Here is a 17,169-nt window from a genome sequence, read left to right as displayed (position 1 = left end):
TATCCAACTCTTTGTGACCCCATTTGGGGTTTTCTTGGCAAAGATACTAGAGTGGTTTGTCATTTCCTTTTCCAGCTCATTTTGCAGATGAGGAAACTGAGGCAAACAGGGTGAGGTGACTTGCCCAGGGTCACACAACAAGTAAGGGTCTGAGACTGGATTTTAACTCAGGAAGAGGTGTCTTCCTGTCTCTAGGTGCAGCACTCTATCCTCTGTGCCACTTAGCTGCTCTTTTTGTAGGTATCACTCAAAGAAAAAAAGACAGATGTATCAAACAAACAATACACTCCATTCCTTTATTGCACAAGCTTGTCTTAATATATCTAGTAGCCTATGGATGACACCAAAATATATTAAACCTATAAAGTCTTTACTGCCTCGCCACACACACACACACACACACACACACACACACACGCATGCACGCACACAGCTGTTACTATTCATAAAGACCTCTGAATAATCTGCACATGAATCTTCTGATTTATGGTCAGAGGAAGGAAGTATAGTCGTGGGAACTAAGAGGGAGATGGACACTTTCTTCAAATCAAAATGGCACTGGTGTTCAAGTTAGCAGATCTTGGTTCAGATTCTCATTCTGATATTTACTATGTACCTGGGCAAGTCACTTAACCTCTCTTCCTTTCAGTTTCCTCATCTGTAACATGGGGGTATACCTGCATCTACTTCACAGAATTGTTGTGGGAAAAGTATTTTATAAACCCTAAAAGGCTCCCCAAAAGTTGAGCTCTTATTATTTCCCATGCTCCCTAGGACCACTGTGGCAACAACCCTGGAACCTTTCGGATCCTAGTGGAGAATGAAGACTGCAGTTTCTCCTCAGTGAAGTGCAGTAAGCGGATCACCATTCTGTTTGAGGAGGGAGAGATCGAACTGTTTGATGGAGATGTAAGTACCAACCTCAATCATTTCTCTTTTGATTTTAAAAAATCTTTTGCTCTTTTATCTTAGTGGAATGGAAAGTGACTTTGGAGTCAGGAGACCTTAATTACTCACTATCTTTGTAACCTTGGAAAAGTGACTTGGCATTGTCTGTAAAACAAAGGTGGTTGACCAAATGGACTTTGACGTTCCTTTAAGATCAAGATCTATGATCCCAAGAAGCATTTATTCATTCCTAGTCTGTGTGTAGTTTTCTGCTGAACAATGAACAAGGGAAATTTGATAAACTCATTTCCAGTCCCCTATTTACTACAAGATTATAGTCTTACTACATTTGGGCTAATGAATTTAGGGTATGGTGTTGCTAATAGAATAAAGGTCAAGTGTTCAGGTTTTCCAAGGGAGGGGAGGTCTATGGGATGTTCATGGAGGATTAGCACCTCTAGTGTGAGGGCTTTTGAGCCCTTTTCAGGCCTTCTTATCCACCCTTGTTATCCATATTTTACCCATCTCTCACCTGTGGCTCCAAGAAGCTGTGTCATACACAGTGGCCACAACCTGTTAAAATCATGTGGCAGATGAGCTAAATCAGGTTGAGGGTAACTGACAGGCCTCAAACTTGTTGGTGAGTTAGGGTGATGTCTATCCTAAGACTGTGAAGACTTTCCCTGGTAGAATGGGCAGAGTAGCACAATTTGTTCCAAAGTCCATGAAGGTGGCTAAATCAGGCCCTGTGGAGCGCTTAGAGTTTGATCAGACATTGAAGATGCCAAGGTCAGCCATTGCATCCTGGGCCATCACTGGTCATCTTGACTTTTGTCTTGCCACTGGACTTTGATAACTCTGAAAGAGAGAGTGAAGCTGACAATTGTGTGTAACTCTGCTTCATTTCAATTCAATACCTGCACAAGCCAAGACATCACCTTGTGATGTTATTGGTGCTCTTCGAAAATGAAGGATGAACAGCAACAACAACCATGTGCTAGGCACTGTTCTAAGCACTTAATTTTTTTCTTTTTTGTTGTTGTTTATTTGAATTTTTTCTCAATTACATGTAAACAAAATTAAAAAAAAATATTTTTAAAATTTGAGTTCCAAGTTCTCTTCCTTCCTTCTTTCCCCTCCTTGAGAAAGTAAGAAATTTGATGTAGATTTTACATGTGGAGTCATGCAAAACATTTCCACAGCTAAGCACTTTTTTTTGTTTGTTTGTTTCTTTTTAGTAAGGCAATTGGGGTTAAGTGACTTGCCCAGGGTCACACAGCTAGTAAGTGTTAAGTGTCTGAGGCCGGATTTGAACTCAGGTACTCCTGACTCCAGGGCCGGTGCTCTATCCACTGCGCCACTTAGCTGGCCCAGCTAAGCACTTTTAACAGATATCTCATTTCATCCTCACAACAACCCTGATAGCTAGGTACTAATATCCATATTTTATGATTGGTTAAACTGACATAAGCACCTAGGGTCGAGGTGCTTGCCTAGGGTCACATAACTAGAAAGTGTCTATGGCTGGTTTTGAACTCAGGTCTTCCTGACTCCAGACCCAGTGCTTTATCCACTGCTTCCTTTCTGTCTGATCTGTGACCACAGATGACCCTAACCAAGATCTACCTTTTTTTTCAAATGAATCACATTGGTCTTAACAGCAACCAGAGAAGAATATGGCTATTTTAGGGCAAATCTTAGGGACAGAACTGCCCAAGATAGCCCTGATGAATAATAAGCATAGAATTTCAGAGTGGCAAGGGACCTTCAACAGGCTCTAGTTCTCCTGTATCTGAATAGGCACTTCCCAATAACAGGAGTTTGGAGTCACAAGACCCAGGTTCAAATCCTGGCTCTGCTGTTTACTACCTGTATGACCTTAGGCAAATTAACTTTTCTGTTTCATCTTCCTTTCCTGCAATATGAAAAGGTTTCAGGGGTGTGCTGGAGCCAATTCATACCAGCTCAAGAGAGTTGATTGTTAAAATGTCAGTGTGAACACTTATACTTTGGACATTTGCAAATATTATGAATCAGGGCTTAATTTTGTTGAGTGTCTAGACTTAAGGAAATAATAGAGAAAATGTAATAATGCAGATTAAATATAAAAGCATGTGTCATACATACATACATACCTTTTCCTAGAGAGCTGGTTGTTAAACATTTACCAGAATACAAGTAGTTGGACTAGATGATCTCCCTTCCAATTTAGTTCCATGATCTCTGACAAGTACTCTTTTTTTTCTTTTCATTTCTCTTGCTTCAAACAAAAGTATTTCCTTTAAAAAATGTAGCAATGTAGGGGGCAGCTAGGTGGCACAGTGGATAAAGCACTGGCCCGATTGAACAGTTTAGCTTTGAAGAAATCATTTATAGCAGATTCAGAAGCAAACAGATTTTGAAGTCAAAAGTGAGTGTAGGTGACTCACATTCATAAGCTTTGACACAACACAGTAGACTAGGGGTTCTTAACCTTGGATCCACAGATGGGTGGGTCTGTTGATAGATTTCAGGAGAGCTGTATGCTTGGATGGAAAAAAAATCTTTATTTACATTAGCCTCTAACATATTTATAATTTCCTTCAATTATGAATGTAGGCAAGAAAATACATTAGGATCATAGGATTCCTTGGTACAAAATAGGCCTAAGAAGCCCTTCAGTAGATAGACCTAAATAATCATTCAAACAAACCACTAATAATATTTTCTTCTAAAACAGGATGAAGGAGGAATTATGACTAGTAGTAATTCATCCTTACACTTGGAAGCTTTCCCAGTAAGATCAGGGGTTAAACAAGAATTCTCACTGTCACCCATATTATTTGATAGAGTGCTAGAAATTCAGGCTAATGCAATAAGACAAGAAAATTCAATTAAGGAAATAAATATTGACAAACTGGAGGGAAAAATATCTCATTTTGGATACTATGATAGCGAGTGAAAGAATATTAAGCACTGCTCTGGGTCAGGGTTAGCATTTTTCATGCATTGTACAGAGCCCTGGAGATGGAAATATGAGAGCAAAGACAATTTTAGACAACCCCTATAGAGGAGAGAGACATTTTGGAAAGTTACTATAATGAGGAGTGGAGCCTTATGGGTAGATGACACACCTCATCTAGAGACAATGGCAGATCTGATTTGATTATGGTTCTTAGTTCAAGAACTAGGTGCAGGAGTAGGGAGGAAAGGTTATATGCACAGCCATGGGTGGGTGACAGAGAGGAGGAGGTGAGGTGAAGTATGGATAGGGCTTTACTGAAATAGTGTTTAGGCAGAGGTAGCCACCAATTAGGTCCCTGGGGTAGAAGTTCCCTTAGGGCATGCTCTCTGTTAAAATATAATTCACAGAATTATCATGTATTGGTGCAGGATATTTCTACTTACCATCAGATATATTATCAGCACAACATTTGATGGATTTGGGAAAATATGGGGAAAGTAGGTAGACTAACACAATTATGTTGTAGGTTGATATGTTTACTTATCAGGCAGTGTTAATGTTATCATCATCTCATTAAAAGCTGTTTAAGGGGCTATATGAATTCAAATGGCACTTGTTTATGAAGGCCCCTTTTTGTGGTGGTATGTATGGCTGCCCCTTCAATTGTTTTTCCAGTATCTTTGATGTTATGAAGAAGGTTGTTCCTATTTCCCCCTCTTCCTTAATAACCCTATATGACAGTCATTGGTCTGAGGGCAAAGGAGCAACAACTTTGAGGAAGAGATGGTTGGTTCTCTGAAACTTTGGTTGGAAGGGCCTTGGAAAAGAATTTGATATCCTCATCTCACTTTCATTATCTTATCTGTTTGCCCCATCAGGTGAATGTGAAAAAACGTTTGAAAGATGAGACTCATTTTGAAGTGGTGGAGTCAGGCCGCTACTACATCCTGTTACTAGGCAAAGGGATCTCCCTTCTCTGGGATAAGAACATGGGAATCTCTGTTATTCTGAAACAAACATATCAGGTAAGTGGCCCTCTCTTTTCTGTCATTGCTGTTTCCTATTTTCCTTTCCCAACATTCATTTGGCCCTTCCTTGATTGTGGGTACATTGTCCAGTCCCATTCATAGAATCACTGAATCAGAGTTGGAAAGAATACAGAGGTCACCTATTCCAATCTCTTACCCAATAAAAAATCTCTTCTTCAACATTTCTGGTGGTCGTGGGGAGGTGCTTGAACCCTTCCAGTGATGGGGAAGCTCACTATTTCATGGGTCAACCCAGTCCATTTTGGAGATGGTTCCAACTGGGAGAAAGTTCTTCCTTAAAATTCAAAGAAAATCTGTTTCTCTGTAACTTCTAATAATTGGCCCAACTCTGCCTTTTAGAGAAATAAATCTACTCCATTATCTATTTGATGGGGCAGCTAACTAGTGCGATGGATAGAGTGCTGGGCCTGAAGTCAGGAAGATTCATCTTCATGAGTTCAAATATGACCTCAAACATCATCCTGGGCAAGTCACTTAACTGTTTGTCTCAGTTTCCTCATTTGTAAAATGAACTGGAAAAGGAAATAGCAAACCACTCCAGAATCTTTGCTAAGAAAACCCCAGATGGGATCACAGAGTTGGACAGGACTAAAAAACAACTGAACAACATCTGGTAGCTTTTGAGTACCTTAGAGTTATAGAATATTCTCTTTTCTAGACTAAAGATCCTCTTTTCTTCCAACTCTATCTTCTATGACATGGCTTTGAGACTCCTTGGATATGCCATAGTTTGTCAATATTCCTTCTAAGATGTGGAGTTTAGAAGTGAATGGAGGGGGCGGCTAGGTGGCGCAGTGGATAAAGCACCGGCCTTGGATTCAGGAGTACCTGACACTTGACACTTACCAGCTGTGTGACCCTGGGCAAGTCACTTAACCCCCATTGCCCCGCAAAAAAAAAAAAAAGATAAAAAAGAAGTGAATGGAGTGTGGACAAGCCACAGTAGAGAGCACAGTGGGAGTATCATTTCTCTAATTCAAGATACTTCTTCTATTAAGTTAGCTTTGTGACCCCATTTAGGGTTTTCTTGGCAAAGATGCTGGAGTGGTTTGCTATTTCCTTCTCCAGTTCGTTTTACAGAGAAGGAAATGGAGGCAAACAGGGTGAAGTGACTTGCCCAGGGTCACACAGGTGGTAAGTGTCTGAGGCCGGATTTGAACTCAAAAATATGAATCATCCTTGATTCCAGGCCCAAAACTCTACCCATTGCACCATTTAGCTGTCCCTGAGAGAATTCTAGGTGAGTGTAAGACTTAACTCATTGGTTCCTGTATCTCTGCTTTCTCCCTCCCCAGCTAAGCCTTATTTACTTCCTCACAATCTGCTCAGCATCTCCAGAAAGCCTCCCCCCACTCCCCATTCAGTGTTCTTACCTTGTTAATGCTTGTTTTGCTAGGAGAGAGTGTGTGGTCTGTGTGGGAATTTTGATGGCAACCAGAACAATGACTTCACCAGCAGCAGCCTACAGCTGGAGATGGGCCCAGTGGACTTTGGGAATTCTTGGAAAGTGAACCCACAGTGTGCTGACACCAGTGAAGTGAGTAGCACTTGTTTTTGTTGGCTGAGCTCAGGGAAGCCTGATTCTTTGCCTTCTTCTTCCCCTAATTCTCATCTAAGGCATAGAAGGTGAGATGCTGATAGGAGAGGATTGATGTGGTGGCAGAAGGGGCAGAAATATACCCATCACTCCAGTCTGGACTAAGCGCAACCATTTTTCTTTATGTCTTCTTCCTCAATGTCCCCCAGGTATTGCTGGATGGTGCCCCTGCCATTTGTCAAAACAATGTCATGAAGCAGACGATGGTGGATTCCTCATGTAGGATCCTGACTAGTGACACCTTCCGAGAGTGCAACAAATTGGTAAGTAGCCGGGGGAGGTAGCTTAAGGCAGAGGAACTATAAGGATGGAACAATGACCTGAGTACTTCAAGGTGGGGACTTCAGATCCTGACTTCTGCCCTTGGAATATCCTGCACACCCCGAGCCAGGGCCCCTCCTCTGTTCGTGTCTCAGGTTTCCCCCACATGGGAGTGAAGAGAATAGTAGGTGCATTCTTTCTGAGATGAGCCAACCCATTCATGAGGAGAGAGATGTATAATTAACCAGAAGTTTTTGTTGTACAATTGCTTAGTTCTCATTTTCTTAGCTGAATCTACCTTTCCTTTGGATTCAGACTCAGATTTCAGGATTTAAGTATCTTCCTTCGAGTACCAGAAGAATGTCTTTCTCTTTGCTGTCTCTAGTCTTCTGCTTGTTCCCTTCCGAAATCTCTTCACTCCCTTCTAGTTTATTCTAAACCAGATTTGCCAAGACTCTGAATATTTTCACTTATTTCAAGAAGTGACACAAAATTTTCAAAATAATAATTTTCCTTTTCATTTCTGTTCCCTTGTGAGGAGGGTAGGATGGGAGAATGAGTGACTAGGGTTCTGGGCATGGAGTCAGGAAGACTCGAGTTTGAATCCTGTCTGAAACCTGCCTTAATAGTTGTGTGACCTTGGGCAAATTACTTAACCTCTGCCTGCCTCAGTTTCCTAATCTGTAATAGCACCTACCTCTCAAAGTTGTTGTGAGGATCAAGTTAATGAACATATGCAAAATGCTTTGCTAACTTTAAAGCACTATATAAATACTAGTTATGATTATGATATTAATCTAATTCCCAGTTTCTTTATCAGTATTATTCTTCTCAGTCCCTAGAGAAGTCTTATGAATTTCAAGATTCCAAATGGTTTTCTGGTTTACAGAAAGCTCTGGCTTCTTTATTAGAATTGGAGGTGGGAGTAGATGGAAAGGTATGGAAAGGGGCTGGAATAAATCAGGATAATCCATTCTAGGGATCTAGCTGCTATGTTAACCCATCCATATCATCTACTTGAAACAGCTGGGTTGTCTCATGGTCCAGTGGATCTTCATTGGAAAGACTCATACCATCATAGACTTAGAGCCTGAAGGAACCTTTTCTGGGTGGATGGGGATGAAGGGGTCCACAACAATGATTTCATTAGTAAAGGGAATTCCTGAGGAGGAAACTACCCCTATCAATATAGGTTGGCATCTGCTCTGAAAATTTTAGTCTTAGAGCAGGGATTTTTAAGGATTTTTGTGTGTATGCATGTCATGGACCCCTTTGACAATGTAGAGAAATCTATGGACCCCTATTTTAACTGCATAAAATAAAAGAAAGGAAACCAATTATATTGAAATACAATGATCAAAACTTTTTTTCCCCCCAAAATGAGTTCATGGACTCTATGTTAGGAGCCATAGCTTAGAGAGTTGCCTAGAATTAAGTATAGGATATTTTCTTTAGGATGGGTCTTTAGGGCTAATTTAATCCAACCCCCCCCTCATTTTACAGACAAGGAAGGAGACACAGAGAAGTACCATGGCTTGTGTAAGGTCACACAAGTAATGATCCAATCGCTCATATTTCTATAGTGCTTTAAGGTTTGTGGAGTGCTTTACACAGACTATTCTATTTGTGGTAGCAGGTAGATCAGCCTAGAACAGAAGCAGAAGTATGCTGGTAAATCTTTAATAAATGGCCCCCTAGAAAAAATAGACTATATACAGGACATGCTTTTAAGTTGAATTTGCATAATTATCATTTTCTCCACCACTTTCTTAAGTCTAGATAATCATCAAAACAATAAACCAATTTTTCATTTGTAGCATTGACTGTAAACACTCACACCGAAAATACAACAATCGGTATTATTCTGTACAAGCTGACTCCAGCACATCACCCAATATAACCCATGGTCTCTAACTCAAAATCTAGTATTCTTTTTTAATGTACCATTCTGGAGAAAAGGGACTTTCATGATTCCATGTGAACTGGAAGTGGACCAAATGTCCATCCTGTAGTGTAGTGGAATGAATACTGGGTGCGAAGTCAAAAGAATTAGATTTAAGTTTAGGTTCCAATACTTGCTAGCTATGTGACTTTGGGGCAAGTTTCTGGACCTCCTGGAATCTCAGTTTCCTCATCTTTAAAATGGGGATAATAGTATTTGTTGTGAAGAACGCATTCTGTAAGCCATAAATATGAACTATCATCAGCATTAACAGTAACATTCAGGTTCTAAACTTAGGGAAATTTCTAGATCTAGAATTCTTTTTTTTTTTTTTTTTTTTGCGGGGCAATAAGGGTTAAGTGACTTGCCCAGGGTCACACAGCTAATAAGTGTCAAGTGTCTGAGCTGGATTTGAACGCAGGTCCTCCTGAATCCAGGGCTGGTGCTTTACCCACTGTGCCACCTAGCTGCCGCCTAGATCGATAATTCTCGACCAATGGATCATGAAGACATTCTTGGTGTATTTTGATGTCCTGTGCTTCTTTGATACCTTTGTCAGTTTTTAAATCAGGAAGGCAAAGGAAAAGGGTAACTGTGGGGGAGAGGGAAAAGAAGATTACTGGTGTGGATATATATATATATATATATATATATATATATATATATATATATATATAAATACAGATAAAATGTACTTGACTATGGACAGTATGGATGGACAGATAGATAGATGTGTTAGGGGGATGTTCTCCTGGTGTTCCAGGGCCAGAACATTTGAGAAATACTGCTTGAATCAGCACTATCCCCCAGATTCAGAACACAAACCAGGTATTCTTTGCATATTTCCCTTCCTCTAACTATTGGATCACATTTCTTCTCCAGTCCTAGACCTCCTGTTCCCCCTCTCCCCCCCCCCCCCTGCCCCAATCACTAGTCTTTGTTCCCACCAAGGCCACAGGATAGAGCTAGGGGTCATGATTCCATACTGCTCCCCATACGATTTGCTTGTACTTTTCAGCACAGTCATTTGACATCTTCCATAGGTGGACCCAGAGCCTTATGTGGATATTTGCATATATGACACCTGTTCCTGTGAATCCATTGGGGACTGTGCCTGCTTCTGTGATGCCATTGCTGCCTATGCCCACGTGTGTGCCCAGCATGGTACAGTGGTGAACTGGAGGACTGACACGTTGTGCCGTAAGCATCACCCTATATAGTTCATGGTGTGATAAAGGTCGAAACTGACTTCTCAGTTTTGACTTATTATCATGTTCCTGGTATTAAAATATGAGGGAGAGGCTCAGAGGTGTGCATGTAGGATTTTAGTTCCAGACCACGGATTATACTAGGGGAAATCAAGGGAAAAGTGATGTAAGAAGCAGTCTTTTCCTTCAGCTCAACAGCCCAAAAGAAGTAAGAGGAGCTGCCAACCTTGGCCCTTGGCACTGACCTAGGTCCTATCCTCAAGGATCTCACAGTATAATGGGGAAGACCATCGGTAAACAGCTATCTACATACAAGATATATATCATATAAATGTAAGGTCATCTCCTAGGGAAAGCACTGGTGGGGATGAAGAGAGGCCTCCTGTAGAAGGCAAGATTTGATCTAGTTTTGAAGATAGCCAAGGGGAGCTGAGATATAGAGGTGAGGCCAGAGAACATTCCAGTGCAGAAGCAGAATCAGGAGATGGAGTGTTGTGTGGGAGCCACAGTGAGAAGGCCAGTATAGCTGAATCATAGAATGCAGGGAGAGAGGTAAAGTGTGAGAACAGAAAAGTAGGAACCAAATTGTGAAGGGCTTTAATGCCAAATAGAGGATTTTGTATTTGATCCTGGAGGTAATGGGAAGCTACAAGAACTTATTGAATATATGTGTGTGTGTGTGTGTGTGAGAGAGAGAGAGAGAGAGAGAGAGAGACAGAGACAGAGACAGACAGACAGACAGACAGACAGACAGGGTCAGACCTGCCCTTCAGAAAAATCACCTTGGAGGCTGAGTGGAGGATGGATTAGAGTGGAAAGAGACGTGAGACAGGGATGGCAATTAGGCTGTTGGACTATTCCAGGTGAGAAATGATAAGAGGTTGAATTAGGATGGTGGCTATGTGAGTGGAAAGAAAGGGATATTTGAGAGATGTTGTAAAGTTAGAAATGACAAAAGTTGGTAACAAATTGGGTTTGTGGGGTGAGTTAGAATGAGGAGTTGCTGATGAAATTGAGGTTGCTAACTTGGATGACTGGGAAGAAGGTGGTATCTTCAACAGTAATAGAAAAGTTAAGAAGAGGGGAGGAATTGGAGGAGAAAGATAATGAATATTGCTTTGCCCATGTTAAATTTGAAGATGCCTATGGGGCATCCAGTGGCAGACGTTCAAAAGGCAGAGATTTGGGGAACTCCCATGGTTGGTGGATTTGACCTGAATGAAGATCCAGCAAAGGAGACTGAGAAGTGGTCAGAAAGGTAGTAGAAGTAGGAGAGAGGAGTATGATCAACTATAGAGAGGCAAGAATATCTAGAAGTATTCATTTCCTCTCATGGAAGCCCAACATTCTCAGTCTGAAGGGTCACTGCTGCTCACTCACAAGGTGGTTAGCAAGTCCAGTTCTGATAACAGCAGTTTATTGATTCTGTCCCCCACTCTGGGATTGGCAGGACTGGAATTCATGGGCGGTGGAAGAAGAGAAGAGGTGTCTAGTTCTGGATGCCAGAGGGTCATTGTCCCCTTTGTTAAATATTTTTGATGACTAGTGCTAATTTTGGGGGCTAATCTGACTGAAGGACTAAACTGGGGACTTTAGACTATTTGTCTATCTGACTTCATTAATTTAATGTGGGCCGTTTATAAAGTTCCACCACACTGCTCCACTCCCAAATTGATAAGCACAGGATTAAGAAGCCTCTTAACCAAATAATCAAAGCAGAGTTTATTTATGTGATACTATTTCAAATTAGGAATACAGGGAAATAAATTACAACCTGACTGCTTTCCCGAGGTCTCTTTCCACCACGTCTCTTTCCCACCTGCTGAACTTCTTGAATACAATTAGGGCCTTAGCTGCCTCCGGCCTCAGGGCACGTTACACTTTCTCTGGTTTGTATTAAGGCCTGTAACCTTCTGTCTGTCTGCTCAGTCAGTTTGCCCTTCGGCCTCTCTTTTGCCTGCTCCTAGTTCTTCTCGTCTTCTCCTGCGTCCTTGTAGCCCCGTCTCTAGTCTCCAATCTTTGCCGTCTCCTCAGCCGCCTCTTGACCTCTTCTTGTACATCTGAACCCCTGAGTCTTGTCTATCTAGTCCGTCCTCAGCCCGTCCTCTAGTCTGTCCTTCTTTATCTAGTCTGTCTCTCCTTCCTTTCCCCTATCTAACTCCCAGGTCTATATATACCTTTTCTTTTCTCCACTTAAATCTCGGGGCTTCCTTCTCCCCCACAGACCAAGCTAATCCACCAGCCAGAGCTGCAGCTGGTGGTGGTGGTGGGGGGTGCTCTCGAGCCTTATGCCTCAGCACAGGCTATCCGAGATCCTTCAGATAGCTCCGCTCAGGTCAGAGGGAGCTGGGGGCTTTTTTTCCCCCAGCTGTCTGACCTGGCGTCTTGTATAGCCCACGGGGCTTTATCGCTCAGCTGAAGCTGAGGAGGAGGGGGAGAGACCCTGAGGGCCTAAGGCTTTCTAATCTCAGCCTAAAGGTAGGGTCCCCAAATCAAAATAAATTTCCACACCTTTACTCTCTCATGTGACTTTCTTCCCCCAAAGAGTACTCAAGGCGGTACTGTTTCTCTCTTCCGTTTTAGAGAGGCTTAGAAACCATCTATGAACATTTATTAAATGCCTACTATGTGCCAGGTACTATGCTAGATGCTGGGGATACAAAAAGAGGCAAAAGACAATCCCTACCCTCAAGGAGCTTACAATCTAATGGGGGTGGGGGTGGGGAAGGAACAACATACAAACAGATCCAGATGAAGCAAGCTATATACAGGATAAATAGGAAATAATTAACAGAGGGAAGGCACTGAAATTAAGAGGGATTGGAGAAGGCTTCCTGTAAAAGATGGCATTTCAGTTTGAATTTACAAGAAGTCAGTAGGTGGAGCTGAGGAAGGAGAATATTCTAAGTATGGGGAACAGCCAGAGGAAAAAAACAAAACTCAGAGCTGAGAGATGAAGCATCTTGTTTGTGGAACAGCCAGGAGGTCGGTGTCACTGGATAGAAGTGTACGTGTTGGGGAGTGACACCTAAGACTGGAGAGGTAGGAGGGAACGAGGTGATGAAGGGCTTTGAGTATCAAACAGAGCATTTTGTAGTTGCTCCTGAGACAATAGGGAGTCACTGGAGTTTATTGAATAGAAGGAGGTGGAGAGGGATGACAAGACTGGACCTGCATTTTAGGAAAATCATTTTAGTGGCTTAAATGGAGGCTGGATTGGAGTGAAGAGAGACCCACCAGCAGCTACTGCAGTCATCCAGGTATGATGTGGTGATACCCTACACTAGAATGCACTACAGTGGCAGAGGAGAAAAGGAGAAACATTGGAGAGATGTGGCAAAAGTGACAGGCCTTGACAATAGCTTAGAGATGGGGGGGTGGTGAGAGATAGTGAGGCATCCAGGGAGACTGAGGGCATTGGGAAGGAAGAGTCCCAGGAGGGTGTTGAGGGAATACGAGTTTTAAGATGTCTACTGGACATCTACTTCGAGATGTCTGAAAAGCAGATGGAGATGTGAGGTCAGGAGAGAAATTAGGGCAGGAAAGGTAGATTTGAGAATCATCAGCATAGAGATGGTCATTAAATCCATGGGAGCTGATGTGATCTCCAAGTGGAGTGGTATGGGGGGAGAAGAGAAGAGGACCCAGGACAGATCCCTTAGGGACACCTGCAGTTAGAGGGTATGATGTAGGAGAGGATCCAGCTGAGGAGACAGAGAAGGAGTGGTCAGTTAGGAAGGAGGAAAACCAGGAGAGAGGGTCAGAGCAGTCACTTTCTGGTGGTGACTCAGATGAAATTTTGGTTCACTTTGTGGACAAGGTCTATTGACTTTGTGGACCCAAAAAGATGAAATGTCACTGCAGAACATCTACTCCATCAGCATTAGTGATTTCTAGTTCTGTATAAAAGACCTAGGGTAGATAGGTGGCACAGTGAATAGAGTGCTGGGCCTGGAGGCAGGAAGACCCATCTTCCTGAGTTTAAATTTAGTCTCAGACACTTACTAGAAGTATGACTCTGGGCAAGTCCTTTAACCCTGTTTGCCTCAGTTTTGTCATCTATAAAATAAGATGGAAGGGGCAGCTAGGTGGCGCAGTGGATAAAGCACCAGCCCTGGGTTCAGGAGGACCTTAGTTCAAATCTGGCCTCAGACACTTGACACTTACTAGCTGTGTGACTCTGCGCAAGTCACTTAACCCTCATTACCCCACAGAAACAAAACCAAAACCAAAACCAAAAAAAAAAAAAAAAGAATGAGATGAAGAAGAAAATGGCAAACCACTCCAATATTTGCCAAGAAAACCCTAAATGGGATCACAAAGAGTCGGACTTGACTGAAAAATGACTGAGCAAGAACAAAAGTAAAAGACCCAGAGAAGTTCTGGGCTACAATACCCATTCAGAATGAATTCCTGAGAAAATAAATTTTGTCTTGGGCTTCTCAGTTCCTGACATATAATATTAATAATGAACATTCTTGTTTTCTACCCTTGTATTCAACTGGCCTTGTTCCAAGAGGGATGATGAATCAATGTTTTTTAGTTCTATCCCTGAACAAGCCATGTGACCTCAATGGGATTTAGTTTTACAATCTGCAAAATGGAGAGAATACTCTCTGTTCTCAGGAAAAAAAAAATCACGAAACTCCTTAAAGGAAGGCAGTTTGATTGCCAAGTGAAATATATCCATGGTGTTTCTTGGAAAATCTTGAAAATAGAGTATACAGTGGTCTCAGAGTCAAGCAGACTGGAGAGTGAAATTATATCTTTTCTGTGACTGGAAGGAACATAAGAATAGGATAGAGAGAGGAAAGGTGGTGAGGGGGTAGTGACGCTGAGAGGCTGCCTGTGTCTTGTATATGACATCATTTACCAACATTAGCACATCGTTACTATCATCTCCCCCATAATGATCATTGGTATCATCAACACCAGCATCCCCTAAGCACCACTATCACCTCTACCACCCCCACCCACCATCACTATCATTCCCAACACCATTTGGTTTCTTTAATGATGATATTTGTGGATTTCTTCTCTTTTAAACAGCGCAAAGTTGTGAGGAGAAGAATCAACGAGAAAATGGCCACGAGTGTGAGTGGCGCTATAACAGTTGTGCTTCCGCCTGCCCCATCACATGCCAGCACCCTGAGCCGCTCTCATGTCCAGTGCAGTGTGTGGAAGGATGCCAAATACACTGCCCTCCAGGTAACTGCTCTCATTTGTATCATGGGATTCCCCGATTGAGTCATAGACTAGAATGTCCTAGGCTAGCGTGTGGGCTAACACTACCTGGGCTGGTTTCTCTGGGACCATCCTTTGCCAAGGAATCTAAATATGGCAGACTGGATCCATGACTAAATATTAAGTATTCTCAGCCATTCTCCTTGTTCTACTCTAGAATGTCAGGCACTAGATTCAGAGCCAGAGAACCCAGGTTCAAGCTCTGTCTCTATAACATTCTACCTGTGTGACCTTGGGCGAGCCACTTAAAATCTTCATATATTTAAGGGGGGGGGTTGGTAGATGGCTTTTAAGTTCCTTTCCAGCTCCAAATTATATATATATATATATATATATATATATATATATGTATATAGATTTCTTTACACATCTAGTTCTCTCTAGGTATCTATATCATCTCTCTCTCTCTCTCTCTCTCTCTCTCTTTATATAAAGTTAATAACAAATCCAAGTCATTTCAATAAGAGCTTAGAATAGGTTTGGGGTTCTAAGGTTGATTTGCCCATACCTTGCCTTTTATTCTCACGTTAGATTATGTAGCATCATTCTTCCGGAGTGTTCTAGAGATGTGTAGATAGAGTTATATTTGTCCTAAGGTACAAGGTGAGCTAGGCTGGAATCGGTTCTTCCTGTTTTGCAGAAGGGGAAATGAACTGCACCAAGAAGTAAGGCAGATAAGCCCTAGGATTCTCATTTGATCATTGGAAGAGGCAAGAATAGACGCCAGAGTTTGAGTTTGGGATTTGTCCTTTTAGTTTGGGGTCATTTACACTGGGTATAATGTAAGGCACAGCTCCTAATGAAATGATTGGTGTATTGGGCAGGGAAGATCCTGGATGAACTGTTACAGACTTGTATTGACCCCACGGACTGCCCTGTATGTGAGTTGGAGGGTCGGCGCTTTTCACAAGGAAAGAGAATCTACTTGAACCAGGATGATCCCAAACTCTGCAAACACTGGTAAAGTAGATGCATATTGGTTAGACAAACTCTTTAAAAAAAACATTTTAAATTGTTTTGTTAAAAATTTCCCAATTACATTAAAATTTTTTAACATTCATTTTTTAAAACATTGAGTTTCCAACTTCTCTCCTCTTGCCCCCTTCCTACTCGCTGAGAAGGCAGGCAATATGATATCAATTGTGTATGGGAACATCATGTAAAACATATATCTTTAGTATTGATATGCAAATAAACCCATCACCACACACAAAAGCAAGAATAAATAAAATAAAAAAGTATGTTTCAATCTGTATGCTGAGTTCATCAGTCCTCTCTATGGAGCTAGATAAAATTTTTCATCATGGAAAGTGGCAAATTTTTATATGGAAAGTGACATTTTATCTGGAGTACTAATAATTGACTTTCATTTGTAGTTGGAAGGAATGGAATGTTTTGATTGCACATAATCCAGCATAATCAGGCATCTAGGTAGTATGGGAGATGGAGTGCTGGGCCTATAGACAGGAAGACCTGAGTTCAAATTTGACCTCAGACTCTTACTAGTGACTTGATCTTGGGCATGTCACTTAATCCCTGTTTGCCTCAGTTTCCTCATCTGTTAAATGGGGATAATAATAGTATCTACTTTCTAGGGTTGTTGTGTGGATCAAATGAGATAATAATTGTAAAGCACCCAGCACAGTTCCTGGCACATAGTAGGTCCTTTATAAAGGTATAATATGCTATTATTACATAAGGTAAGCTTTTGAACTGTGTAGATTCAGAAATACTAGATGGTATCAGTATGGGAAGTTTCTGAATTTTGCTTTCCAGTAAATCTTTAAAATCCTTTTTTCCCTTCCCCATCTTCTCTGGATCTAGAACACTTTAGATACAGTTCTCATTGAATATGGGGGGGGGGTGATCTAATGGTATAGGGGAAAGAGTTCTGAATTTGGAGTTAGGAACACTAGGTCCAAATCCTGGTTCTGAGTCTTACTAGCTGTAGGACCATGTATAAGTAATATATCTTTGAGTGTCAGTTTTCTTTTTTTGGGGGGGGGGAGGGACAATGAGGGTTAAGTAACTTGCTC

General features: G+C 41.7%; 1 protein-coding gene across 1 annotated transcript in view; it reads left to right on the top strand.

The window, feature by feature from the left end:
• The window catches only part of VWF (von Willebrand factor), a 213,719-nt gene that overhangs the window by 119,890 nt on the left and 76,660 nt on the right, over positions 1 to 17,169 (top strand). Inside the window, exons 21-27 of the mRNA XM_043968561.1 lie at positions 775 to 909; positions 4,711 to 4,857; positions 6,278 to 6,418; positions 6,628 to 6,741; positions 9,725 to 9,881; positions 14,939 to 15,097; positions 15,958 to 16,093. Coding sequence (XP_043824496.1) covers positions 775 to 909; positions 4,711 to 4,857; positions 6,278 to 6,418; positions 6,628 to 6,741; positions 9,725 to 9,881; positions 14,939 to 15,097; positions 15,958 to 16,093 — 989 coding nt within the window. The remainder of the gene's footprint in view (positions 1 to 774; positions 910 to 4,710; positions 4,858 to 6,277; positions 6,419 to 6,627; positions 6,742 to 9,724; positions 9,882 to 14,938; positions 15,098 to 15,957; positions 16,094 to 17,169) is intronic.

This window comes from Dromiciops gliroides, chromosome 5 (assembly GCF_019393635.1).
Source record: "Dromiciops gliroides isolate mDroGli1 chromosome 5, mDroGli1.pri, whole genome shotgun sequence".
Lineage (NCBI taxonomy): Eukaryota > Metazoa > Chordata > Mammalia > Microbiotheria > Microbiotheriidae > Dromiciops > Dromiciops gliroides.
The sequence above is the reverse complement of the archived record's forward strand: the minus strand, read 5'-3'. Positions and strand labels throughout refer to the sequence as shown.